The 26,737-nt window shown below is 41.7% G+C and overlaps 1 protein-coding gene across 6 annotated transcripts in view; it reads left to right on the top strand.

Moving 5' to 3' along the window:
- ADD3 (adducin 3) overlaps positions 1-18,944 on the top strand; it is a 113,040-nt gene extending 94,096 nt beyond the window's left edge. For 5 of the 6 annotated variants that reach the window (XM_084769232.1, XM_084769233.1, XM_084769235.1 and 2 more), the window contains exons 4-15: positions 1,296-1,447; positions 2,492-2,572; positions 3,386-3,535; positions 3,970-4,113; positions 4,218-4,316; positions 5,214-5,396; positions 7,030-7,287; positions 8,992-9,111; positions 9,545-9,631; positions 14,318-14,441; positions 16,142-16,237; positions 16,841-18,944. In XM_084769232.1, the coding sequence (XP_084625358.1) occupies positions 1,296-1,447; positions 2,492-2,572; positions 3,386-3,535; positions 3,970-4,113; positions 4,218-4,316; positions 5,214-5,396; positions 7,030-7,287; positions 8,992-9,111; positions 9,545-9,631; positions 14,318-14,441; positions 16,142-16,237; positions 16,841-17,133 (1,787 nt within the window). In that variant the 3' untranslated portion in view covers positions 17,134-18,944. The remainder of the gene's footprint in view (positions 1-1,295; positions 1,448-2,491; positions 2,573-3,385; positions 3,536-3,969; positions 4,114-4,217; positions 4,317-5,213; positions 5,397-7,029; positions 7,288-8,991; positions 9,112-9,544; positions 9,632-14,317; positions 14,442-16,141; positions 16,238-16,840) is intronic. The other variant, XM_084769237.1, reaches the window with a different exon arrangement.
- The last annotated feature ends 7,793 nt before the right edge of the window (positions 18,945-26,737 follow it).

The following is a 26,737-nucleotide window of genomic DNA, read 5'->3' as shown; positions in this document are numbered from 1 at the left end:
CCTTGCACTCACTGTAGAGCCAAAGATGACCTTGAACTTCTGATTCTTCTCTCCGCCTCCCACCTGCAGAGGTTACAGGCATGCACCCCACAGTGCCAATTGGGTTTCTCTTTAAAAGGTCTTAAAATTAAAGCAGTGCCACAGGCAGGAGCCAGAAGGGGGACTTTACTGCAGGACCTACAGGTGAGCTAAGGCCTAGACCCGAGCATGGAAAGTGAGGGACCACATTAAAGAGGGCGAGAAGTGGTAAATGTTAAGAAGTAAAGATTGTCGAGTGTGTTGGAGTACACTTTCTATCCCGTGTGCGGCACTGGTGGGATAGTGGTGGGCATAGCTGCCTTCTACTTTTAATCCCAGCATTCAGGAGACAAGAGTTAGGCGGATCTCTTAGGAGTTCTAGGCTAGCCTGATACACAGAGCAAGTCTCGGGCTAGCCAGGGCAACATAGTAAGACCCTGTCTCAATTTAAAAAAAAATTTTTTTTAATTTAATAAAGATTGAAGATTGCTGAGAATTGAGCCTGTAGAAACTGTAATGTCAGCATTAGAAGAATAAAGAGAAGAAAGGAAGAAAAATGAGAGAAAGTAAAATTACATTGAACTTTAAATTCTGTGTTTTATTCTGTCACAGGCCATTAGAAATAGCAGGTTGGAGGAGGAATACCCACTGCACAGAGTCTAAGATGTTTTCATGGAGAAAAGTAAAGTAAGGCAAGAGCATAACAGAAGCCTGAGCTCGGAGCGAGCCAGGGTGGAGGAAGGAGGGAGAAGAGAGCTTAAGGAGTTGAAAGGGAGCCAGGAGCCCACACGGAACCCCAGGCCTGGGGACAGACTCTAGGAAAGAGGAGGGTGCTCTGCACCGTGAGCTGAGGCTGGTGTGGGACTCAGTAACAGCTGGACTTGGTAGTTAGAAGGCAGAAACCAGACAACTATTTGCATGCATTTTTTTCCATTTTAGATGTTATGTATGACTGTGTCAAAAGAGATACTAGAAAGTTACCTTTGTGTTATAAGAAACAGCTGTGTTTCTTAGCAGCATTTTTACCTTCGGAGTCACCTGACCATCTTTTCCCAGTGATACAATTTGCAGTCGTGTCTCACAGGTCCAAGGCAAGCCATCAGTGGAGATAGCAACCCGTATTTTTACTCAGTACTCTTCTCTTAAAGGAAGTTGAACACATAAACTGGTTGTTTACAAAGCTGGAACTCACCGGAACATGGGCTCCTTGCCAGCATCTTATTGCTAGGTTAAAGGATTACTTGACTCAAATCCCTTGCACTTTTCTTTTCTTTTAGGTCTTGGCATGGTCACCCCTATTAATGACCTTCCTGGTGCAGATACGTCCTCATATGTGAAGGGAGAGAAGCTCACTCGCTGCAAACTTGCCAGCCTGTACAGACTTGCAGACTTGTTTGGGTGGGCACACCTGGCAAATACGTACATCTCAGTGAGTCCTTTACCTTTTTCAAAAACTCCACCTAGATGCTAACAGTGATCTCTTGTCTTTACTGGAAATTCTAGTTTTCAGACTTAATGATAAATTAAACCTCATCTCCAAGGAAGAGACCCGTTCCCCAGCTTTCCTCTTTCCTGCCTGTGATGTTCCTTCTCAGACCAGCTGTAGAGCCTGCCCAGAAAGAAGTCACGCCTGCTCCCCCTTGCCCTGCTCCACAGCTGAGCCTCAGTGGCGCTGAAAAGCACTGGGGCAGGAAAGCTGAGGACACAGGGTTTCCTCCTTGGTGTTGGTAATTCTTAAGTACACTTTTCCTTATTTGCATACACGCAGCATTGAAAGTTAGGAGTCAGATCCTTGTCTGTCTGAGACTGAGTCATAAGTTACATGGAAGTAGAAAAGAGGGGCTGGAGAGATGACTCAGCAGTAAAGAACACTGGCTGTTCTTCCAGAGGACTTGGGTTCAATTCCCAGCACCCACATGGCCGTCTGCAGCCCCAGTTCCAGGGGACCCAACATCTTCACATAGATACACATACAGGCAAAACACCAATGCACATAAACTAAAAATAAATATTAAAAAAAAAAAAGAAAGTAGAAAAGAGGTACTGAAGATGAGAGGGCATGATGGAGGGAGAGAGGCTGGGGAAGGAAAAGGAGGGGAGAAAAAGAACAAAAACAATTTTGCTTGAAAAATACCACAATGAAACGTAATGCTCTGCGAGCTAATAAAAGTATAAATAAATTAATACACTTTCCTGTTCTCTGTCATCTGTTTTCACTTTGTCACCCTTGGAAGAATGACACTGTTTGAAATAAAAACCACTGGGGCACTGAGATGGAAATGGCCCTGCAGGTGACCACCAGTGTGGTTTCCTCTGGCCATTCCTTAGTTTCCCTGCTCCACCGCTACCTTGATTCCCCCACAGGGAAGGTTTTTTTCCTCCATACCCCTGTTCATTGGAAACGTGATCCAGCCGTATTTGTGCTGTAACTGCAAGTGCCTCATTGTAAGCCCTTGTTTCTTCTTTCTTCCAGGTACGAATAAGCAAGGAGCAAGACCACATTATAATAATTCCCAGAGGCCTCTCTTTTTCTGAAGCCACAGCCTCCACTTTGGTATTGTTCTCATCCCTGTGTTGCTTATTCTGGATACTCTTGTGTTTGTTTTAGGAAAAAACTAAAGTTCAAGAAAATTGACGACAACATTAATAAATTGACTTGGGATTATCTGATTTTTTTTTTTTTGAGACAGGGGTCTCACTAGGTAGTCCTAGCGGGCCTCAAACTAACAGAACCCTGCCTGCCTCTGCCTGCCAAGTATAGGGTTAAAGGTGTGTACCACCACACCTGGCCCTGCTTATATTTTAAAACCTTTTGAATATTGTTTAACTCAAATACTTGGAAAAAATTTTCCAAACGTGGTCTAAATATAGTCCACAGTTGAATGTAAACAGTCTAGTTGGTGTAGGGTGGCCCCTGTGTTTTCATTTCTTTGTGCTTGCGTGCCCAGTGGCTGCCGTGGGGTTGAACACAGCTGGAATCACACTAGTCCTGGGTGCTATAGTGTCAGCACGTGGTGTATTTTCAGCCAGTTGCAGCAAAGGCTAGACTCTGTGCAAACCTCTGGTGAAGAGTGTAAGTTAATCAGTTCCCTGGAACCTGTGTCTCTTACTGTTTAAATACTAACTTTTGTTACATAGTACTTGTTATAAAAATAAAATGTTATGGGAGCAAAGCTGAACCCTTTCTTTTACAAAGGGTTTTTGGCGCCTTTCTTCTGTGTCATGAGTTCAGTTGTTGCAACAGAGGATCATAACATCTGAAACACTGTCTGGGCAAGCTTGCCCGTCCCTGGGTTAGCTTGTAAGAAGGGGTAGATGAAATTTGGCACATATGTACCAATTAAATATGTCTTTCTGATTTTTCCAGGTAAAAGTCAATATAATAGGAGAAGTGGTTGACCAGGGAAGTACTAATTTGAAAATTGACCACACAGGATTCAGTCCCCATGCTGCAATCTATTCAACACGCCCTGATGTGAAGTGTGTGATACACATCCACACCCTTGCTACAGCAGCTGTAAGTCAGCCATGTGTCAAACCCAGAATGACTGTAGAAAGTGCTGTTTTCATGATTGCCCAACACAGTGCTTTAGGGTACCCATTCCCTCAGGCCCTGCTAACCTATCTACATACCCAGAAAGCAAAGATTCTTGGAACCAAATGCCACCACTCTAGGGAACACATGCAGAAATAAGTGTATATTCAAAACCTAAGCAATTTGATAATCGGGTAATTGAGAGAACATCTTTCATAATATCCAATGTGCATTTGAATTGTGTTGTATCCATTTAACACCCCCCCCCCTTTCTTTCTAGAATAAGTAAAGAATTAGAGCCACCGGCTGCAGTGGCAAGCACTGTGCATCACCCAGTGCTTCCTTGGTTACCTGAAGAATCCGATTCTGATGAGTGAATGCAACACTAATTGTGTAATCTTGGACCCAATTGATAGGTATCCTCCATGAAGTGTGGGATCCTTCCAATTTCCCAAGAGTCTCTCATCCTGGGAGATGTAGCCTATTATGACTACCAGGGGTCACTTGATGAAAAGGAGGAAAGAACTGAACTTCAGAAAGTTCTGGGTCCAAGCTGTAAGGTATGTGGTAGTTGTGTCTGGGGCTTTCTTTTTTGCTGCTGTTCTTGGTAAAAGCATTGTGAGCTATGCAGTCATTTAAAGTACTACCTGGGCCTCTGTTTTAGGTGCTCGTACTCAGGAACCACGGTGTGGTAGCTCTTGGAGAAACACTTGAGGAGGCATTCCACTATATTTTTAATGTGCAGATGGCCTGTGAGATTCAGGTAGGAATCAGTCATTCCCTCTTTTTTTTATTGCTCAGCATATGCCAGTGTGGTTGGGTTTTGTTTATTTGGAAAGCCCTATTGGCCAACAACTTACTGTTTTATCTCTTAATAGAAGCTCTACTCTATTTCAGTGACAAAGCTTGTAAATTCAGTTACCATTGAAATGAAAAGAAATTAAAATCCACAGTCCCGCAATCTAGGAGCCCAACGAACATTTTGCCCACAGTCTTACTTTGTTTTCCCTATAGGAATGGCTCTTCCCTGCAAGTCAAGAGCTGGGTGTGTTGTGTAAAAACCTAAGACTAAGGCCAGGAGTTGTATAAATTCATACAGCTAGCAGCTGTTCCAGTCTGTGTTGTAACACTCCGGACATTCGTTGACCACTTTTTCCTCAGAGATGCTGAGTCTATGAAAATCAGGCAGATTCACATGAAGTAAATACCATTTTAATTTACTTCAAGGACCAGAAGAAGGAAAGAGAAACCTGTTTCTACTAACTTGAGGTGACACAGTCTCTGTGTAAAACCAGTGCCAGCCTCAGACCTGACATCCTCCTGCTGTAGCCTCCTAAAGTTAGAATTTCAGGACTGTGCTACCAGCCTGTCTGTGTCCGCTAACTTGTCTTAACCAACTTCTCTTTTGTAGTTAAGGTCCTCTCAGGTGGTGCTGTGAGAAGCTTACCTAGCTTACGTGCCCTTAGATATGAACATATATCCATACTCCTTCTAAAATACAGCTCTCAACAAAAATAATAGCCAGATAGTCATGAGAAACTTATTAGCAGCCTGAAGAGTCTTGTGAACTGCTGCCAAGTTGAAATTGTGACTTTTAGAAATGGGATCCTTGTTACTTTCTTTACGGTTTGCCTGTCTGTCTTTTTCCCGCTGACTGCAGGTGCGGGCAATAGCAGGGGCAGGAGGAGTAGACAATCTGCTCTTACTGGATCTTCAGAAATATAAAGCTTTCACCTATGGTGTAGCCACGTCTGGAGGAGGTGGTGTAAATATGGGTTCCCATCAAAAATGGAAGGTTGGAGAGATTGAATTTGAAGGGCTGATGAGGACCCTGGACAATTTGGTAGGTGAAGTTTGAACCTAGACTTGAGTTTCATGTCTGGTTTCAAGAGCAATTAGTTCCTTCTCCCTTTGGTTTTAAAACATATTTTTAACTACCCTAGGACCAGAGTTTAGCCTACAAAGGCACTGCAGAGTAATTTCATCCCTTTATAAAGAATCAGGCAGAGATACACGGTTGCTTTCCAACCCCATCCATGAGCACACTGCTTAGTTATGGTCACTATTTTATACAGCATTTTTTTATTGCTTATGCATATGGGTATTTTGCCTGCCTGCATAACTGTGTGTGATATGTGTGCTTGGTGCCTGTGTAAGCCAGAAGAGAGCGCTGGATTCCTTGATACTAGAGTTACAGTTACAAGCTGCCATGTGGCTCTTAACCAGTGATCCATCTCTCCAGCCCCCACTGTGTGCTTTAATTGATCCTCCTATATATTTGAAGGTTGTATTCTTGGGCCAGTTTCTTCCTATCTCTGTCCTCTAGTAACCACCACTTTAATCAACTCTGTGAATTCAACTTTTTGAGATTACATATGTAGGTGTGCCCATATGATGTTTGGTTTTGATGCCTGGTTTATTTCAGTAACCATAATGTCCTCCAAGTTTTCCATGTTGCCACTAATGCCAAAATCTCCCTTCTTCTGGAAGGCTGTATAGCATTGCATTGTGGATGTGCCATGTTTTCCTTACTTCCTTACCCTACATTTTTTGTGGTTTATTGAGATATAATGAATGCACAAAACCTAGAAGTTTAGACAGCAGACGAATGTGTCCCTTTCCAAAGCTAACTACTGTCAGCAGACTCACTGCACAACACTACTGTCAGCAGACTCACTGCACAACACTACTGTCGTCCATTCATCCGCCGGTAGACAGACAGCTTGATCCCCTACCTTGGTTACTGTGACTAATTCTGCAATAAAAATGGAAGTGTGGTATCTTATCCTCCTGACTTTACTTCCTTCAAATCAATATGCAGTAGTGAGATCACTAGATTATATAGTCCCTGTACTGAGGAGCCTCTATACTACTTTTGATTATGGGAGTATTAGTTCATAATCCCACCAAACACTGCACAGGAACATTTGTCTCTTTCTTCCCCCTTTACCTCAAGACTCGTCTCTTGTCTGCCTGATAATAGATAGACACCCTGACAGATGTGGTTTCATTTGCATTTTTCATAGACCTGTGCATTGAATGTCATCTTTTGCAGAATATTTATTCAGGTGTGTACCTGTGTGTGTGTGTTAATAGGTAGCTCTTCTTACTTGGTTTATTTTGCTCCTTAGATATAGAGATTGACCCCTTAGAGCTATGTGGCTTGGCAGATGTCATCTTAGATTATTTGCCATCTTCAGTGGAGGGTCAGGAGACAGGTTGTCTTTAGACCTAGGAAGACAGTCTCCTGGCTCAGGTCTCCCAAGACCATTTGTGTGTGTGTGTGTGTGTGTAGAGGTTAGCTCTGTCAGTGTCAGTTGAGTAGAAGTTGGAGTGCCAGCTGCGGTCAGTTTCAATCATATCTTAAAACTGGCTTAATTTATCTTTTGTTTTTCAACAGGGGACTCTTTTTGTTTAATGGTACAGCTTTGCTGGTATAGGTTTGGTTGCTTCTATGTGACTTTTCCCTCCCACAGGGCTACAGAACAGGCTATGCATATAGGCATCCTCTCGTTCGAGAGAAACCTAGGCACAAGAGTGACGTGGAAATCCCAGCAACTGTGACTGCATTCTCCTTTGAAGATGATACTGCGCCACTCTCTCCTCTCAAGTACATGGCACAGAGACAGCAGCGTGAAAAAACAAGATGGCTGAACTCACCAAATACTTACATGAAAGTGAATGTGCCAGAGGAGTCTCGGAATGGAGAAACTAGTCCCAGGACCAAGATCACAGTATGCCTCTGTTCTGCATAGATTGACTTAGAAAATGTTATATCTAATTACTCAATAGTTGAATGTTCCAATTTGAGTTATTAGGAAAGTAGGAGGTACTGTAAAAATAGCACCACTGGCCAGGTGGTGCACAGTGGTGGCGCACACCTTTAATCCCAGTACTCAGGGAGGCAGAGGCAGATGGATCACTGTGAGTCTGAGGCCAGCCTGGTCAACAGCATGAGTTCCAGAACAGCCAAGGCTACACAGATAAACCCTGTCTCAGAAAAACATAATAGCAGCAGCAACAGCAACAACAACAACAATAATAATATAATTCCATTGTCATGTATCAGGTATTAACTTTAAGGCTCTGTTCTAGCCTCATTTGTGAATAATCTCACTTTTTTCTCCTATTACAAAGTAGATGCTCTTTTTCTCCCCCTTTAGTCGAGAAAAACCAAAAGAGGCTAACTAGTTTTTATAATAAAATCAGAGTCTGAATGACAATGACATCTTGAGCCTTCCCTCGTATTCGCTGCACAGCAACTGCTGTGTAGCTGATGTAGCTCAGTTCATTAAAACGTGAACGTTTCCAACACCAAATTGTACCATAGTTGCTGAGTTTGTATAGGATATATAGTTAGTTTTGGGCATGATCTTGTAGATAGAGATTGGGTTATTTTATCTCTTTTAAAATTTTGGTTCAGGTTAGAGGTCTCTGTAGATCGATTTAAGAACTGGATTAAAACATTGTAAACATTATGACTTAATAAATGTTTACTGTAAAAAAATGTTTGCTGTTGTTGTTCAGATTTGGTTTGGTTTTAGAGTGCATACCACCAAACTTATTTGGGGTTGAGAGAATGAAGAAGATCTTACAGTGTAGCCATGGCTGGCCTGGAATTTACAGAGACCTGCCCACCTCTGTTCTGAATGCTGGGATTAAAGGCAGGTACCCTAATACCCAGCTCCACCAAACATTCCTTAGCTACTTAACCTATCACATAAATAAAGAACATTCAAAATGGAAATGTTTAGGCATTTACCTCAGCAGTCATTAAGTTTTCTTCAGGGAAAGATACGTAATTAAATTGTTAGTCTCCCAGAATTCATTTCATAATTAAGGATTGCTAGTCAGCCACTGTTGACCTTCTCTGAAATCATTAGCCTTCTCTAAGGTTAGCTAGAATGTGGAGTAAATGAGAGGAATTCCAGAAGTCCTCCAAACCCTGTGGTTCCATTATGCTGCATGCTTCCAGATTACCCACTAAAACACCTAATTCAAGCCTTGTCCTAATTTCATCCAAACCTAAAAGGCAAAAATCTAAAAACTTGTGCCTTCAAGACAATCCCTGAGCCTTTCTGTGACTTCTTGGCTGTCGTCCCCTGATGAGATTCAATGCAAGAGACAGAACTACGAACGGCAGTTGATGCACCCTCGTGCTGTATGTCTGTCTGAGGTAGTTTCCACATCCTACTTTCTGCTGTCGAGAGGAGAGAGCTTTAATTAGACGTGTAATTAGTTACTCATGGCATTTGCTTCATCTTAAGTGGATGTTTTTGTTAGGCCTCTCCAAGTAGTATGAGGTATGAGTTAGGCACCAAGACACTACTGAGTGAAATATGACTGGCTCCCTTGAGACTCTACATAGCTACTCAACGGCAGTGTTTCTTTAATGCAAAGCTTCACTCTAGAAATTATTTTATTCTTTTATCCTTTAGTGGATGAAAGCAGAAGACTCCTCTAAAGTTAGCAGTGGAACACCTATCAAAATAGAAGATCCCAACCAGTTTGTTCCTTTGAACACAAACCCAACTGAGGTGCTAGAAAAGAGAAATAAGGTAAGACATGACTCTGAGGTCATGGGAGATACTTTTATCCTGTGCAGTGGTTAAATCACTAGGGATGGAATCTGGTCACAAGCCTAGGAGTGTGAATGCCTAAGAGATAAAGTCATTGATTTTAGCTTGGACACCTCCAGCTCTGTGCTCATCATGAGTGAGTAGGCTCTATGAGAGAGAAAGACCAACATGTTTCTCCTTAACAGTCCTTCGTATTCATGGGAGTCCAAGGCTTTCACAACATAAGACAGTAGGAAGCTGAAAGCCATGAGGGTGGAGCTTAGTGCTAGCTAGTGTTAACATGGTGAAAAGGGCTTCACAAAGATGAAAATTAAAGAGACTCTGACCTGGGAATGCCAAACAGTAAACTTTAGGAAAAGAGAAGGAAGGTCATCTGCATGGTGACCCCAAGAACCTTATTATTTCTATTCAGATTCGGGAACAGAACCGATACGACCTGAAAACAGCAGGGCCACAATCTCAACTGCTCGCAGGAATCGTTGTGGACAAACCTCCTCCTGTAAGTCCAAAGTGCTGTGTTGTATCTTGGCTTATGACCCTCCACATAAACTCTTTGCTTTTAATTTTGTTTTAGCTGAAGTTGCTGTAAGTAAAAGTTTCAAAGTCAGGGGGCTGCAGAGATGGCTCAGAGATTAAGAGCACCGACTATCCTTCCAGAGGTCCTGAGTTCAATTCCCAGCAACCACTTGGTGGCTCACAAACATCTATTCTGTGACCTAATGCCCTCTTCTGTCATGCAGGTATACACGCAGACAGAGCACTGTATACATAATAAATAAATCTTTAAAAAAAAAAAAAGTTTCAAAGTCAAAAGACTCCATAAAATTTAAAGTACTACACTCCATCCCCAATTTCCAGAGGCAAAGATTGGCTGTTCCTTGCCCTTTAGAGAACAAGTTTGAGGACAGCCTGGACAGCATAGCGTGACACCCATCTTCTTTTAAAATAAATTATTTTTATCTTTTTCTTGGTTTATTAGTTTTAAACTTTGATTCATCTTGTCAGTTACCAAGTATTACTTCAAACTTAAAGAGAAGCGATACTGCCATTTATAGTATAGGAAGCTATAAATTATGATTACCAATTTCAGAAATTGGTAAAAGAGGAAAGTTCATCTTAAAGATGAGAACAGTGATGACCCTTTTATGGATGAGCATTTAGTTCAGTCTGTTTACAGTGTGCTTCCAATCCTCCCCTCTCCTCCTAGGAGGTTGTCATTTGTTTTTTGTTTATGTGTTAATAAATCAGCTTTCAGGGTTCATGTTCTTGTGTGTTCACTGTTGACCCAGGTAGGTCTCCCATGCTTACACACTCCTAACGCTGAGTTAGCCGTTGCTTTTCTTTTTGCATTGGCATAGTTCTACCTTTTGTTTGAACCTCAGAAGCTTATACAAAAGAGATTGCACACAAATAACCTTAGTGAGGTACCTCAAAATAAAATAAACCAACTCCAAATTTAGCAAGAGAAAAGAGTAAAGATCAGAATAGAAACTATACAATGTATAGGCAGCTAGATAGATAAAGATTGACAACATTTAGGCCATATTAAACAAACGAGAAAGGAAACCCAAATGATAAAATTAGAGCTGAAAAGTAGGATTTTTTGGGGTTTTTGGTTTTTTGTTTGTTTTGGTTTTGGTTTTGGTTTTTTGGTTTTTCGAGACAAGGTTTCTCTGTGTAGCATTGGCTATCCTGGACTTGCTTTGTAGACCAGTCTGGCCTCGAACTCAGAGATCCACCTATCTCTGCCTCGTAAGTGCTGGGATTAAAGATGTGGGCCACTACGCTTGGCCAAAAAGTAGGATTTTGAAATTCACAAAATCATTAAGGAATACTCTGAAAATTTATATTCAATTAAGTTGGAAAATCTAGAAGAAATGATAAATTTCTACAGATACAAGGCTTACCAAAATTTGGCCAAGAAGTTTTTTGTTTTGTTTTGTTTTAAAAAAAAAAAAAAAAGAGCCGGGAGGTGGTGGTGCACGCCTTTAATCCCAGCACTTGGGAGGCAGAGGCAGGCGAATCTCTGTGAGTTCTAGGCCAGCCTGGACTACAAAGCGAGTTCCAGGACAGCCAGAGCTGTTACACAGAGAAACCCTGTCTTAAAAAACAAAAAACAAGAAAAAGAAAGGAAAAAGAAAGAAACTCAACAGATCAATGATAACAAGAGACGAGACAATCTCCCAACAAAGAAACTCTTGGCCTGGATCGTGGCTGTTGAATTCTATGAGACCTTTGAGAAGACTTTAAGCTACTAGCTCATGAAAGAGCAAAGGAGCACTTTCACTCATTTGGCATAAACAATAATAGCTGGACTCCAAAGCCAGATAAACATACAGTGGGGAAAAGGCTGTGGGCCAGTTCTCTTGATGAACACAGACACAGAGATCCTCAGTGAAGTACTTGCAGATTCAAGAGCACATTGAGAAGAGCACACCACACACTCTGATCAAGTCCATTTCACTCCAGGAGTGCAAGGCTGACTCAACATCTGCACATCAGTAGACACAGCGCAAAACAGAACAATGAAAAGGTGTGTGCTTATCTCAGAAGATGACAGAATTCCACATACCTTCATGATAAAAGTTCTGAAGGAGCCAGACATGGTGGGTCATACCTTTAATCCCAGCATTTGGGAGGCAGAGGCACCCCAGTCTACAGAGTAAGTTCTAGGACAGCTAGGGCTGCACAGAGAAACCTTGTCTCAAAAAACCAAACATCCTGAAGAAATTAGGACTAGACATGTCTTACCTCAGCATAGTGTAGGCAGTGTAGAACAGACCTGTAAACACTAGCATTCTACTAAATGGGGGGACTGAAGCTAGGAACAAGATAAGGGCGTCCATCCTTGAGCATTAAGCAAGACAAGAAATAAAAGGAAATAGGAAAAGAAAAAATTGAATTGTCTTTTTTATGAAAATAGCTATATTACTGAAAGCAATCTGCAGACTCGATGCAGTCCCACCCCCTACATCAAATATACAGTCATATCCTTCACATAAATAGAGGGGGAAAGATCCGGAAACTCAAATGAAAGCACAGAAAACTCCAAATAGGCAAACCAGTCTTTAGGCTACATACACACAGAAACGAGGGAGATAGAGAAAAGGAGGAAAGGATGGTTGCAAGTATTACAAATTATACTACAGAGCCATAGTAACAGAAAACTGGTACTGCAATAGAACCCTACATGTGCATCAGCGGGACATAGTACAGAACCCAGAGATAAGCCCACACAGCTGTATCCACATGACTTGACAAAGTGCCAAAAACACTTTGCAGAAAAAGCAGGAAAACTGGGTATCCACTTGTAGAGGGCTAAAACTAGATCCCTACTTCTCACTCTACACAGAAATCAGTGCAGAAGGTATCAAAGACCTTAGTTAGGATTTGGAGTTCTAACACTGCTGTGAAAAAACATACTGGGAAACTTGGAAAGATAGCAGCAACTTTATGAGAAAAACTCTAGTAGGTCCAAAATAATGGGAAGTGACAAATGAGAAGTAACTAAGTTCAAAACTTCTGCGCAGCAGAGGCAGTGAAGAGAAAGAAGCCTAGAGAAGGGAGGGATCTTTGCTAGCTATTCTTCTGACAAGTGATTAATACAAGAATTATAAAGAACTGAAAGAGCACTTACCAGGAAAGTGGGACAGAGGAGAGGACATCCTATTGGGATTTTAGGTGAGAGAAGTATGGGAAAATGGGGAAATAGAAAGATTCAGAGGGTCCTAGGAACCTACAAGAACATTATGATGGGCAGATCTGGGCCCAGGGATTCTGCTCAAACTATGGCACCAGCCAAGGACAATATGTGCAGTAAACTTCGAACCCCTACTCAGATCTAGCCAATGGACAGGACACTCTCCACAGTTGAGTGGAGAGTGGGGACTGACTTTCACATGAACTCTGGTGCCCCATATTTGACCACGTCCCCTGGATGAGGAGGCCTGGCGGCACTCGGAGGAAGGATAGCAGGCTACCAAGAAGAGACTTGATACCCTGTGAGCATATACAGGGGGAAGAGGTCCACCTCAGTCACAGTCATAGGGGAAGCGAATAGGGTGAAAGTGGGAGGGAAGAGGAATGGGAGGCTACAAGGGATGGGATAACAATTTAGATGTAATATGAATAAATTAATAAAATATATGTAAAAAATAAAAATTAAGACAAGGAAAAAAACTGAAAAAGCTAGGCACCCGCACAACAAATAAGCTGATCAGTAGCTGGAACAGAATAACTATATGAAAAAATATTCAGTATGTTTAATCATCAAATAAAAAAATGCAAACAAAACTAAAATTCACCTGGAAGTACAAAGGACCCCAAATGTCCCAGGTAATCCTGAACAAAGCCGTATACATACAGAAGACCAAAACCAGATCTCTGCCTTCACCTTGTACAAAGATGGATCATAGGCCTTGGAGTAAAATCTGCAACTTTGGAACCTACAGAACTTTTCAAAAATTATAGCTTATTAAAATGACTTTTTGGCAAAACTATTTGAGGTCAGGAAATTTCATACCATGAGTGCGGTTCCAAAGCTCCTCTGGAACTTTCTCATCCACGTGATCGTGCTCACTCCCGTTGTTCTTGCTTAGCCCCTTCCTAGCCCTCTTCCTCTTTCTGATTCCACAGATGAGAGAGAAGCTGGTCATGTTCATCTTTTTGATCTATCATTTTCCTTTAACATGATGATCTCCAGTTGAAACCATGTTCCTGAGATAACTGATTTTCTTGTTCTTTGTGGCTGAATAATACTCCTTTGTATATGTGGACATTTTCTTTGTCCACTCATCTGTTTCCATGTACCTTGCTTATATATTGACTTTGACTACTTCAGGTGTGTGTGTTTATCTGTCTGTGTGTCTGTGTGTGCCTGTGTCTGTCTGTGACACACACACACACATACACACACACACATACATACACCGAGGAGTTATATACTTGGATCATATGGTAGTTCTGTTTATAATCTGATAAGAGTATTGTAACCGTTAAAGAGCACGTTGCTTTATCATTTCTTACAATTGCTATGAAGTGGGTAATCACAAACATTTATGTCGGTATGTAATTGTGTGTGTGTGAGAATGTGTGTGTGTGTGTGTGTGTGTGTGTAAATAGGTAAGTAGATATATGTAAAACACTTGGTAATGAATCTAACTTGTTGGTTCTTTTTCTTTGTAAGACCATGCAATTTGAAGATGATGATCAGGGCCCCCCAGCTCCTCCGAATCCGTTCAGTCATCTCACAGAAGGAGAGCTGGAGGAATATACGAAGACAATCGAAAGAAAGCAGCAAGGCCTGGACGGTCAGTTCATCTTTAGGTTAGACTTGGGCTAGCATGCCTGAGCCGGACGACAGAAGGCGGAGCTTTTGCCTTCTCTTCTAGCTCATCTGTTCAAGTCCTTTCCCAGTGCGGGTGAGGCTGAAATGCAGAGAACCACCCCCCGCTTGTTAAGACAGAGAAACTTGTTCTTCTCAGAAAGTAATCAGATCATAAAATTTATAGCACCAAGGCCCAGATGAATAAAGAGTTTCCAGAGAAAGAAAATACAGGTCTTGCTTTGAACATTGCACGGTACACAGATTTTTAGTCACAGATTCTCAGGTATATGATTTTAATGCTTTATGATGTCTCAAGGGGCCAATATACTCATTTCAAAATCAACGTTTAACATAAACTGCTAGGATTTTTTTTTGTTTTGTTTTTCAAGACAGGGTTTTACTGTGTCACCTTGACTATCCTGGACTCACTTTGCAGACCAAGCTGGCCTCGAATTCACAGTGATCTGCCTGCCTCTGCCTCCCAAATGCTGGGATCAAAAGTGTGTGCCACCACACCCGGCAAACTGTTAGGAATGGGAAGTGACTTTCCTCGGTACATGGGCGCTCTACTGCAGTGGAGTTTTTCTGCTGTTGCAAGTCTTTGTAGGTTTATAAGTAGGGTAGTTAAGAACTGATGATGAGCCAAGCATGGAGCACATGCCTGTACTGTGTAGCACCAGAGGCTGAGGCAGGAGCATTATAAGTTGAAGACTAGCCTAGGCTGAATGGGGAGTCCTTGCCTCAAAAAATAACAAAATTGCTAATGACAAAGCCCTAGGACCTGATCCTTAGCTCCGCTTTGCTCCAGAGTAAGGCCTTAGCAGGACTGCTGGGGCTGGGCTGTGAGCCTCCTGAGACACAGGTGTGAGTGTGTGTAAAGACACCTGGGCAAGGGTTGAGGGTGGAGAGTTAGAAGTGTCTGACCCTGTCAGAGCCTCTGTGTTGGCCATTTACAGTGTCTGTGTTAGATGCCGTGGTTTCACCTGACAGCTAGTGGCTGATGAAACCATTTTTATCAGTATATTTGTGCCGTCTTCACAAAGCAAGTTACCCTACTCAGTAATGGACTTACAGCAAATTGTTCTTAGTGACATATTTAACTTGTTTGTTCTAATGTAAGATAGAAACATCTTTTATAAAATGTCCCTATTTAATCTCTTATTTTTGAAAGCCTAATGATGCCAGGTAACAAATTTCATACTCTAGAAATCGCTTTTTATGTATGATTTTTAAATTAGCTTCTTTTACATTTTTGAATTAGCTCACTAATACGGCTCTAACAGGAATCACTAACTGCAGATTGTTAGGAACTCAGTGGAGCATTCTGCCTTGTTAATGTAGCAGCTCTGGGGAGGTTATGTAACTTGTTTCATCTGACTATGCATATTTTTATTTCCTATGCTAGCAAAAACTAAATGCATACATATTCTTTGATTTGGCTGCCAATATCCTAGTTTCTTTTAACTCAGTGTGTAAATTACTGCTCATTGCCAGAAGTTTTAACACGTTAACCTCCTCAGAATCATAATTACTGACATGTGGGATGGCTGTAAGCATGCTCAGCTCGTAGCTGAAGAACTTGCCATCTCTGTGAGCAGCATTGATGTGTGCATTAACCTCTCTGAAACCGTAAGCTTCCTTGTTTTGTTTGCATGGCTTTTAACTGAACATCTTATTCAACAGACGCTGAGCAGGAGTCACTCTCAGATGACGCTGCATCTGTTTCACAAATTCAGTCTCAAACTCAGTCACCGCAAAATGTCCATGAAAAATTAGAAGGTATTCAATGTAATTTCCCCTAGCCTTCACATCGTAAGAGTCTTGTCGTTTGTTTCCATGTAAGAAACTGGACACTTGTTCTCTAACTTAATCAGAGTTTTACTCAGTTCTCCCCAAAACATTATACGTTTAGGAAATGGGATGCTACTTTTAGTCATCATTTACATTGATTTACTTTCACCTGGTTTGAGCCAACTTAAAAATTTTTAAGAATTTGTGGAATTAAAATTGACTTGCCATGTCATTCATCTTCTAATCAATAGCATGAAGTTCCTTACAGTTTTAAATATCAAGTGACCCTGAAAGTAAAGAAAAATATCTGTGTTGTCATCCTCATCTATAATGCTTTGATTTACAATGAAAAGGCATGTAGTCATCAAGCTACAATTGTTGACTCTTTTACCATCTGTGTTTTCTTCCCCTTTGTATCATTTAAGAAAATTAGCTTCATGCTAATAGATCCATAGGTTATTAACATAATAATCTATCCTCATTAAAAGTAAAGCAATGCCTCAGGACATGGCTAAAATTCTCGGTTTTGCAAACTAAACAAAAATGTTGACTGTGTAAATAATAATCCCCCCAAACTGTCTCCTTTTGTAGAAAACCACGAGCTATTTTCCAAGAGCTTCACCTCCATGGATGTGCCTGTCATGATTGTGAACGGCAAGGATGACTTGCATGATGTTGAAGATGAGCTTGCTCAGCGAGTCAGTAGGTTAACAACAAGCACGACCATAGAGAACATCGAGATCACCATTAAGTCCCCAGAACGAACTGAAGAGGCCCTGTCGCCTGATGGCTCACCTTCAAAGTCACCATCCAAGAAGAAGAAAAAATTTCGCACACCTTCTTTTCTCAAAAAGAACAAAAAAAAGGAGAAAGTTGAGGCCTAAGTAATTTGTATATTACATGGTGACATTGCACAATTAAATACCCTATTTTAGTTGATTGTTAATATACAGTGGTAGATCAGATTGAGGGTTTGTAGCAAACTGGATTTTAAAAACTGGAAAGAGGTTTTACTAAAAGAAAAGCATTATGGAAAACTTTCAAATGCATCTCTTTTTATATGTCCAAACATGACTTTGAACAGTTGCTAGTTCTCCTTAGCTGTACCCTCATGGGGTGTTACTATTGATCACCAACAGGTGCCCGCCTGTTATTTCAGGCTTTCTCCATCATATCTGTTGGAGAGGAGTTGCCGATGACAAGTGAGAGGCCTCACTTCTCAGCGGCAGCTTCCCTGGCTGCCAGACTATAATTCATCATGGTTACTGACTGTATCCTTTGAGTCCCCATTGTTTCAGTGGGCATTAATAGAATGCTTTAAAAGCGTCTATAGGAATATGTAACATTATTATACATTGGCACATCATTTTTTAAAATGTTTTAAGAAAAGATTTGTTTGGAATTTTACTCATAGTATGAAATTATCTCACCTGAAGTACTGTTTGCCAAAAAAAAAAGTCATTTTAATAAACTATAATTTTTGAAGAACTTCCTTTTTTATTAGTTTAGAAAAAGCCCCTTATTTTTCATAGAGGGGATTTTGTATACATAACATGAGTTATTTAGTTTAACTCTGGCAAAAACAATTTTTGTATGTTGAAATGTTTATATACCTTCAGTATAAGGTGTCGTGTGCATTTTAGCCAATCAATTAACAGTAGAGCATACCTGAGGCTTCTTGGTACTGAGTATAATTCAAGGGTCCAGGGATGAGGTATCCAAAGGGCATATAAAGGTCTAGAGTCATATTTGAGCCATATAATGTATTTTTCTCTTAGTATTGCTGATAGGTGAAGAGGCTAAAGGAAAAGAGGCAACTGAGGGAACAGGGGCCGAGTGAGTCTAGTTGGATAGTGCTGTATGTCCACAGTGGAATATAGAGATTGAGTGATTGAACATAAGTTCCAAGTTTCTAAAATCCTATTTCTCTGTCAAAATCAATGTCTTGGTTGATATTTGAGTTTTAAAGTAGTTAAATCTTGCATTCTTTTAGAGGATGGCACCAGAATAAATCAGCAGGTCTAATCCCACCAGTGAGAAAACTACCACTTCTTGATTTTTGCAAACTTAGAAATTTTTTTTAACTTCCTTTCTACTGTAAATACAAATTCAAACCTAGGTCTTCTCTACTTTCCCAAGTGATGTCACAGATCAATGTAAATGGATGAACCAAAATACTCAGTGAGTAAAAATAATCAGAGCATCCTGGAGAGTGAGTGGGCATGCAGAAGTTACATTGACCACAGTGTTCTCTGGCTGGTTCTGTCTGAGTGTGTGATGATGCAAACCTGAAGAAGAGCCTGCAAACGTCATTTTAGATCTCACTAAGTACTGGAATTTGTTAATCTCATAGTGGAAACTTTTAGTTGCTGAACTGTGTATCTGAGGATTGTTTTATGTTCTACATAATTTTGTTGTAATACAATGTATGTAGACACAGTAACCTGTGAACTATCCTTTTCCATAACTTTTAAAAAATACATATATCTAAATGGATGCAATGTGCATAAATATTTTTTAAACAACAGTAAACTATTGCACCTTTTGCTAATGCTTCTATTTACTTGGCTTTGGCATAATGAATGAGCCAGTGAACTCAGTGTCCTGTGGAGAAATGTGTAAAAGTTATCTGATATTGCTCTTAGATGTTATGCTAATTAATGTTAAATCACAAATAAACAGTATTTTAAGTATATGCATTTGGTATTATGAAGTTTCTGTTCAGGAGTGGTTTATACTTTGTGGTCTGCCAAGTTTTATGCAAAACAGTGAAACAATAAGATTGTAAGGGGTCTTAAGTCCATTTTGTTGTTGTTGTTGTTGTTTTGTTTTTGTTTTTGTTTTTGGAGACAGGGTTTTTCTGTGTAGCCTTGGCTGTCCTGGACTCAACTTAAAGACCAGGCTGGCCTTGAACTCACAATGATCCGCCTGCCTCTGCCTTCCAGAGTGCTGGGATTACAGGAATAAGCCGCTGCACCCAGCTTTGATAAATCCATTTTTAATTTAGTTCAAAGTTCATATATATATGGGCTTAGGGGCACACACCTTTAATCCCATTACACAGGAGGCAGAGGCAGATGGATCTCTGTGAGTTCGAGGACAGCCAAGGCTACAATAGTGAAACCTGTCTTAAATTTTTTCACATTTCATCTATGTATTGTATGCATGTGTGCATATGTGTGCGTGTGTGTATGTGTGTGCATGCGTGCGTGTGTGCGTGCGTGCGTGTGTCCAGGGGATGATAGAAGATGTGATGTAAGCTGTGTAATAAGCTCCAACATTAAAGTCATACAAGAAAAAAAAAGAGCAAAAAGAAGAGAAAGTTCAACACGTCTCCCTGTTAAAGTTTTAATTTTTCATTCCCCTCTAGTTCTTGTCCAATCATGTCTGTATTTCCTACATGTTGATAATTGTAATGTGCATATCATTCTTGTCCTTGTTTTGTTTTTTTCTACTTTAAGCAACCCACCCGGAGACATCTGTAATTCCAGCACTTGGTTGTTAGAGGCATGGAGGCTCAGGGGTTCAGGCCTCAGCGATACGGAACACACCCTCAGAGGTTTTCACCCAGGTCCTTCACATGAATAACTGATTTGGGCTTTTTCCAACTTTGCCCTAGAAATTAGGACAGAGGAAGAAAACATGTTAATTGAAGGTTCTGGTTAGCTGAAGCTTTTACTATAATTACCAATTATAAAAACGAAGAACTTTGCAGAGAAGCATAGATTGATAGTCTTGAGCATAGTGAAAAACAGGGCGTCAGACCATAAGCTCCCATGAAGCAGTGCAGGCTGATCAGCTGTTCTCAGCTGAGGGTAGCTAAGAGAGCTGCTGCTTGTGCCTTTTAACATTTCTTTGTAAATGGGCAGAAAACTCATAAACTCAGGTATTTCACATACATATGCAAATGATCTTGGCCAAACTGGCATTTTAAAAAAGCAGTTTTCAGCCAGGCACCCAGGCAGATCTCTGTGAGTTCGAAGCCAACCTGGTCTACAAAGTGAGTCCAGGACAGCCAAAGCTACATAGAGAAAGAAACTGTCCCAAAAAAACAAACAAAAAGAAGGCATTTTTCTTTGTGGCCACTAGGGGGTGTGGCTAACCTAACAGTCCAGTTTCCATCCTTGCACTCTACCGTTTTCTTAGACTGTAAATAGCATGCTTGTGAGGAACTTGGATGACATTTCTTTTGTTGCTTTTTCTCGCGAGAGTGTTCGTCGGCTGTGTTGTTTTAGCAGGTCCTAGTTCACCAGGACAGGTATCGCCTCAGTGATGGAGGTCGTGGAGAGCGCTGCCCACAGGCTTCCTGCTTGTGACAATATAGTACTTGCTTCTTTTTTTCTGAGGAAGTAGTTGACAATGGGTGTCCTCAAAGATTATGGTGAGTGCTTTTTACATACTAACACACTTGATCTCCCCACCATCCCAAAAAAGTAGACGTTAGTATCCCCATTTTGGAGATGATGAAACTAAGGTTTGTAGAAGACAGACTATAATCCTGCTGCTTTGTCCAGATTCAGAATCCCAGAATTCCTAGTGCCAGCTTTGTGTTTATCTCTGTGTGGTTCTAGTGTAGTTGTTTTGTTTTGTTTTTAGAGAAAGCCAAATCCAGCCACAGAGAACCACTTTTTATTTAAGTATGCTTAGATAGAACATGGACTTTTAACAAAGTGTGGTGGCTCACGCCTGTAATCCCAGCACTCGGGAGGCAGAGGCAGGCGGATCGCTGTGAGTTTGAGGCCAGCCTGGTCTACAAAGCGAGTCCAGGACAGCCAAGGCTACCAGAGAAACCTGTCTCGAAAAACCAAACCAAACAAACAAAAAACATGGCCTTCTGATTTGAAAGAAATTTTCTTCCCAAAGGCCCCTCAGAATGCAGACTCTGGTGGGAAGTAGATGTGGCAGTTCTCAGACCCTCATAGCAGCAGAGCAGGATGTCAGAGGCAGCCACAGCCCAGGAGGATCCCTGTGTCCTGATGGGGAAGCAGGAGATGCTCAAAGGCAGTTTTAAAACATGCAGGGGTAGCTTGGTCTGGGCATAAATTACACTTCCAGGTGACGTAAGATACTAAATGAATGTTGAGATGCTCTTTCTTGGAGAGAAATCTACTGAACACACTGGAGGTGAGAATGAGTGAGAGAAGAGCTTTCAGTGGATAAACGTAAGCTTGGTTTTTAGAAAGGGTTCATTGCTGGAAAATGACTGTAAGGACGTAACACTGAGGCCACATCTAGTCAAAGGAACTCCTGTACATTTTTTATTTTTTAACTTTTGACTTGGAACTCTAGGTACAGTCTAAAGTTCCTCAACTTTATAAATATAATATTTGTAAAATTATATAAAATTTTATAAGATTTATAAAATATTTATTTTAAAACCTTATAAATATAAAAAGTTTATAAATATCAGATCGTATCCTATAGTCCTTAGAGCCAGATTATCAATTCTTCAGAGACATTGTTCTTGCCTACACACCACAGAAAGGGACTAAGTCAGAATTCAGGCACAGGCCTTGCACATGGGTTCTCTCACTTTCCTACTGTGACATGGCTCTTTTGGAACCCAGGGGCACATAACTCAGGATTAGGTAAACACTAATGTTTTCGCAAACTAGTGTTTAGAACTTTGAAGCAGGAATGGGTAACGGAGCATGTATTGCAAGACCAAGCCTGACTGTTAAGTATCAGTCACTGTTTTCCTCACATTAAAGTATTAGGGGCTGAGAGGTGGCTCTGAGGTTTGGAGCACCAGAGGCCTGGCCTCCACGGCTTCCATCTCTAACTGTAGGAGATCCGTCTTCCAACCTCCAAGGTCACCGCGAATATGTGGTGCACAGACATTGATGCAAAACATTCAGACACACAAAAGTAAAGTTTTAAAGTCTGATAAAAAAGGAAAGAAGCCTCAAAATGTTTTCAAGCTATTAGATTCTCATTGAGAAGTGTTTATTCTCTTAACGTAATTGTGGTGCTATTTTCTTGCCACGTGGAACTTAAAATGTTTAAATGTCACTTAAGAATTAAATCACAAATGTACATTTTGATATTCCGTATGCCTAACGGGAAAATAGAGATATCTATCCTGTCCATAATTGTTTTTATGACCTGTAGAATAGGAATTGTTTGACACCAAAGCTGTGCCAAAGGCCATTGAAATATTGAAATAAACCAGCGTCGCTCTCTGAGTTTTGTTCTTATACACGGTCAGTTTGTCCTTCTCCAGAGCCAGCCATGGCCTTGTCTCTGAGGCAAAATACGTTTCCTACTGAACTTCTTGCCTTAAAAGAGGTAGCATTAATTTTGATCTTTGAGTTGGGATATGCACTGAATAGAGTTGAGTTTCTGAGAAATAAATCTGTTTGTTTGTTTGTTTTTTGGTTTTCGAGACTGGGTCTGTGTGTAGCCTTGCCTGTCCTGGACTCGCTTTGTAGACCAGGCTGGCCTTGAACTCACAGCGATCCGCCTGCCTCTGCCTCCTGAGTGCTGGGATTAAAGGCGCCAGCTTGATGTGCGCATCTGTAATTACAGCGCTCAGAAGATTGAAGCAAAAGGAGCCAAGGATTAAGGCCAGTCTGAGCTATAGAGTGAGAGCCCCACTTGAGAGACGTGGCTCAGTGATAGGGCCTAACCCTAAGATTATGGAAGATGCTGGCTTTATTATGGCCAGAGAGTAGTGAACTGGTGAGCTCTGTAGAGAAGCCGCTTCAGAGTGTTAACTTAATTTCATGGTTCAAACAGTGTGCCTTCAAATTGATAATTTTGTTGTGAAGGTGTTTGGTTTCTTGATTTTATTTTGTTTGGGATTTTCTGGGATAAGGTCTCACTATCGACCAGATTGAACTAGAAATCTGTCTTCCCATGTTGGTCTCATACTTGCGGCAATCCTCTTGCCTCGAGTTGCCAGGATTATAGTAGTAGGCCACCATGCCCAGCTATAGAAATGTTTTCAAGAGGGAAAAAATTATTTCCAAAGTAATATGTAAGATACCTTGGTTTATGGGGATGAAAATGAGGAAGAGGTGTATTAAGCAGTATTAAAAGGTAGCAGGTCTGAACTTCTCTGAGGTAGTCTTGATCTAAATTATCTTTCCTGCTATGTGTTTTTTAGAAAGTAAAACAAAGCCAGGCAGTGACACACGCCTTTAATCCCAGCACTTGGGAGGCAGAGGCAGGTGGATCGCTGTGAGTTCGAGGCCAGCCTGGTCTACAAAGCAAGTCCAGGACAGCTAAGGCTACACAGAGAAACCCTGTCTCAAAAAAAAGAAAGAAAGAAAAAAGAAAAAGAAAAAAAAAGTAAGTAAACCAAAATGATACAAAATTGCCATTGAGTTCCTTTTGTGTTGGCCAGGTCCTGGGCATGGTTAATATACCAGCTGAGACTACAGTGCAGGACACTGGTTTCTCTTTTTGGAGATCAATTGCAGACAGCAACATGGCGAGAAGCCCGTGTCCACTTGCCCCTGTTGCCAGTGGGACCCCATCTGGCTTTAACCTGTGCAGGTCTGGTGCAGCTGCCTTAGCCTCTGAGTTCCCATGTGCATCAGTCCTGTTGGTTTTGGGGGCATTTTTGTCTTTTTCATCTTTTTTTGCTTGTAATTTTGATTTCTGTTTTTCTTAAGAGGGCAAGGGGTTGTGCATGTGTATGTGTGTGTTTCTTTTTGTTATTGTTGTTGCTTAAGAGAGAGAAAAATGTAAAGTTGGTTTGATAAGTAGGTGGGGGAGGATCCTGAAGAAACTGGAAGAAAAGAAAAATGTAATCTGAATGTATTGTGTGGGAAAAAAATTGATGGAGTGTTCTAGAGACAGGGTTTCTCTGTGTAGCTTGGCTATCTTGGACTCCTTTCATAGATCAGACCAGACCAGTCTGGCCTTGAATTCACAGCGATCCATCTTCCTCTGCCTCTGCCTCTCTAAGAGCTGGGATGCACTGCCACACCCAGCTTAAAAAAAAATATTTTAAATCAATCAAAAATATAAAAGTGGTTAGCAGCCCAGGGGCCAGGGCCTCACTGGTAGTTGCTGGTCAGGCCACTGCCCTTAAAGGAGGGACACTTTCTTCTTGGCGAATCCAAACAGACCTTGTGCAGAGCAGTCACTGTGGGAAGCACCAAGGCAGGCTCGGGAGGAAGTGCTGTGCTGTCACTGCCATTCCTGTTGGGTAATGCTGAGGGTTGGATTGCAGTGGCGACTGTGACAGACTTCAGAGAAGATGGCCCCAGTTTTATGAGGGAACATGTAGCCACACCCCACTTGTTGCAGACACAGACAAACACTTCCAGAGTTGTTTACTGGACTAACAAGGTTAAACATTACTTCCTACCTGGTTTCTATTTTGGAAATGTTGGCTTCAATTGTTTCAACAGAAAGAAAGGTCATTTGAGGAAAAGAAACCAAAGAATGCATCCCAAATATAATTTCCTAGTCCACAGGGAGGCCAGGAAGGAGTAAGGCTCCCTTTGCACCCGAGTTTCTGTGGTTTGTAGGCTTCTCAAGCTGCTTAGCTCAAAAAATACATTATATGCAGTTTCAGGCCAGCCAGAAATACACGTGAGACCTTATCCCAATATTTTTAATTAAAAAGACATACATGTGTGTATCACCCACATGCACATGTGCATACATATATATGTATACACACATGTAAAGTGATGATGGGACTTTGTTTAAAATCAAATAGCTTTGAGTTAGGAATGTGTACATAAAAGTATTTTGGCTCCATCTGACCTTTAGGTTAATATTGAGCAAGAGAGTATATGCACATATACTTGCCAAAGTCAGGCAGACATGGCTCAATTAACTGCAGAGCAGGGCTGGCCGGGTGGGGCAATTCTGAGACTGTTCCCACTTACTGAGCAGGTCAGGTGTGAGACAAGCTTGAGGTGAAGAAGCCGCTAGAAAGCGAAGGCCAGCAAGTGAGCCCTGGAGCCTGGAAGATGGAAGTCAAGCACAGCAGCGACTGTCCGGTAAAGTGGTTTGTTGGGGATGATCCAGTCCCGCCCGGTCCGTGTCTCAGCAAGAGCACAGGAGTGCAGAGAAGTGCTGCAGGATGACAGCAGTCCAGCCCGAGCAAGCCTCAAGAAGAGACCTTCCTCCCCTTTCTGTGGCTAATGGCAGAATCGAGGCAGCAAGCCTAGCAGTTCAAGACAGGAGCTCTGATGCAGGAGATTGGCCAGTGAGGATCCTTTTACCTCTGAGAAGCCTGAGACCAGGCAGTGCTCACGGGCAAACTCTGGCCTGGCTGGGTGGGAACTTGACTTTGTGTGAGTACTGCAGAGAGAAGCTAGATGCCTCAGTTACTCTCTCTCTCTCTCAATGAGCTAAGGCTGGAAACCACAGCCCCGTGAGCAGGTAGGTGGCCCTTGCCCAGCCTGGTTGGCTTTCACAGGACGTGAGTGGCCTGGGTGACAATGAGGTACCAGGCTACAGGAGCACTGTTGGATGCTACACCAGCCCCTGCCTAGACCAAGAGGAAAGACTAACTGAGCAAAGGCCAAGTGCTACCCAGAAGAGCTGTAGAGATGCCCCCGTGTTCTTTCCAAACTAAGGTTGGAGGTCATTTTCCACAGAGCACCAGATACGCAAGACAAGAGCAGCCACCGCTGGGCAGAAGAGGATCTGGGCATGCTCAGTGCTTCCGAGATGTGCCTGTGAGAGCCTTGGGGCTCCTGCCTTGCCCTTCACAACCTGCCTGTGCCCGCAGCTTTTGCCTCTGAGTCAGAAACCTCTCTGACTTGTGTTGCCACACTCGCCCAAGTAATAACCTCTCATTCGCTCCACGAGGCTGCTGTTAGATGCTACCCTGTAAGAGCAGAGGTGCACCTGAAGTTGTCCACACAGTGGCTTAGCCTGCCGCTGGCAAGTAGGACCCGTGTTATACCCGCAGGCTTGCACCTTCCCAAGACTTCCAGGTTCCTTCTCTGCCCGGCCCCACTGGAGGAAGATGTTTCCTTTCACCAAAGTAACTTCTACTGAACACATACTACAATTCTGTCATGGGCTAGCACTCCAGTAGTGAACCAAGAGAATCCCAGGTTCAAGTCCAGTCTGGGCTACATAGTGAAACTTTGGCTCAAAAACAAAGGTATAAATAAACTCTTAACAAGATAGAAATTCATTGGTATGTATAGACTCTGAGTCTTGCACTGTGGTTCTTCTTCTTTTTTTCTTTTTTTTCTTTTTTCTTTTTTTTTTTTTTTGCATGTTCTATAAAATACATTTGTAATAATAAAGTAGACACCAAAATAATTAAGAATTTAAAATAAGACTTTTCTTTGCCAAACTCAAATGGTACTTGAGAACCATAGTTACCAGCTTGTCTTCAAACAGAACCGTTAATTTTGTATCTGTAAGACTGAGCTCCAGAAAAGCAGGGACTCAGCTGCACTTGGCCAAAATTAGACTGCTGTTTTATCGCTCATGATTGGCAACACAACTCACCTTGGTTATATGTTAACATCATGTACATAAACAAAGGCCATTTCCACACAC

The sequence above is a fragment of the Acomys minous genome (genome assembly GCF_964271855.1).
Source record: "Acomys minous genome assembly, chromosome: 2".
NCBI classification, from domain to species: domain Eukaryota; kingdom Metazoa; phylum Chordata; class Mammalia; order Rodentia; family Muridae; genus Acomys; species Acomys minous.
This window is presented reverse-complemented; position numbering and strand designations above follow the sequence as displayed.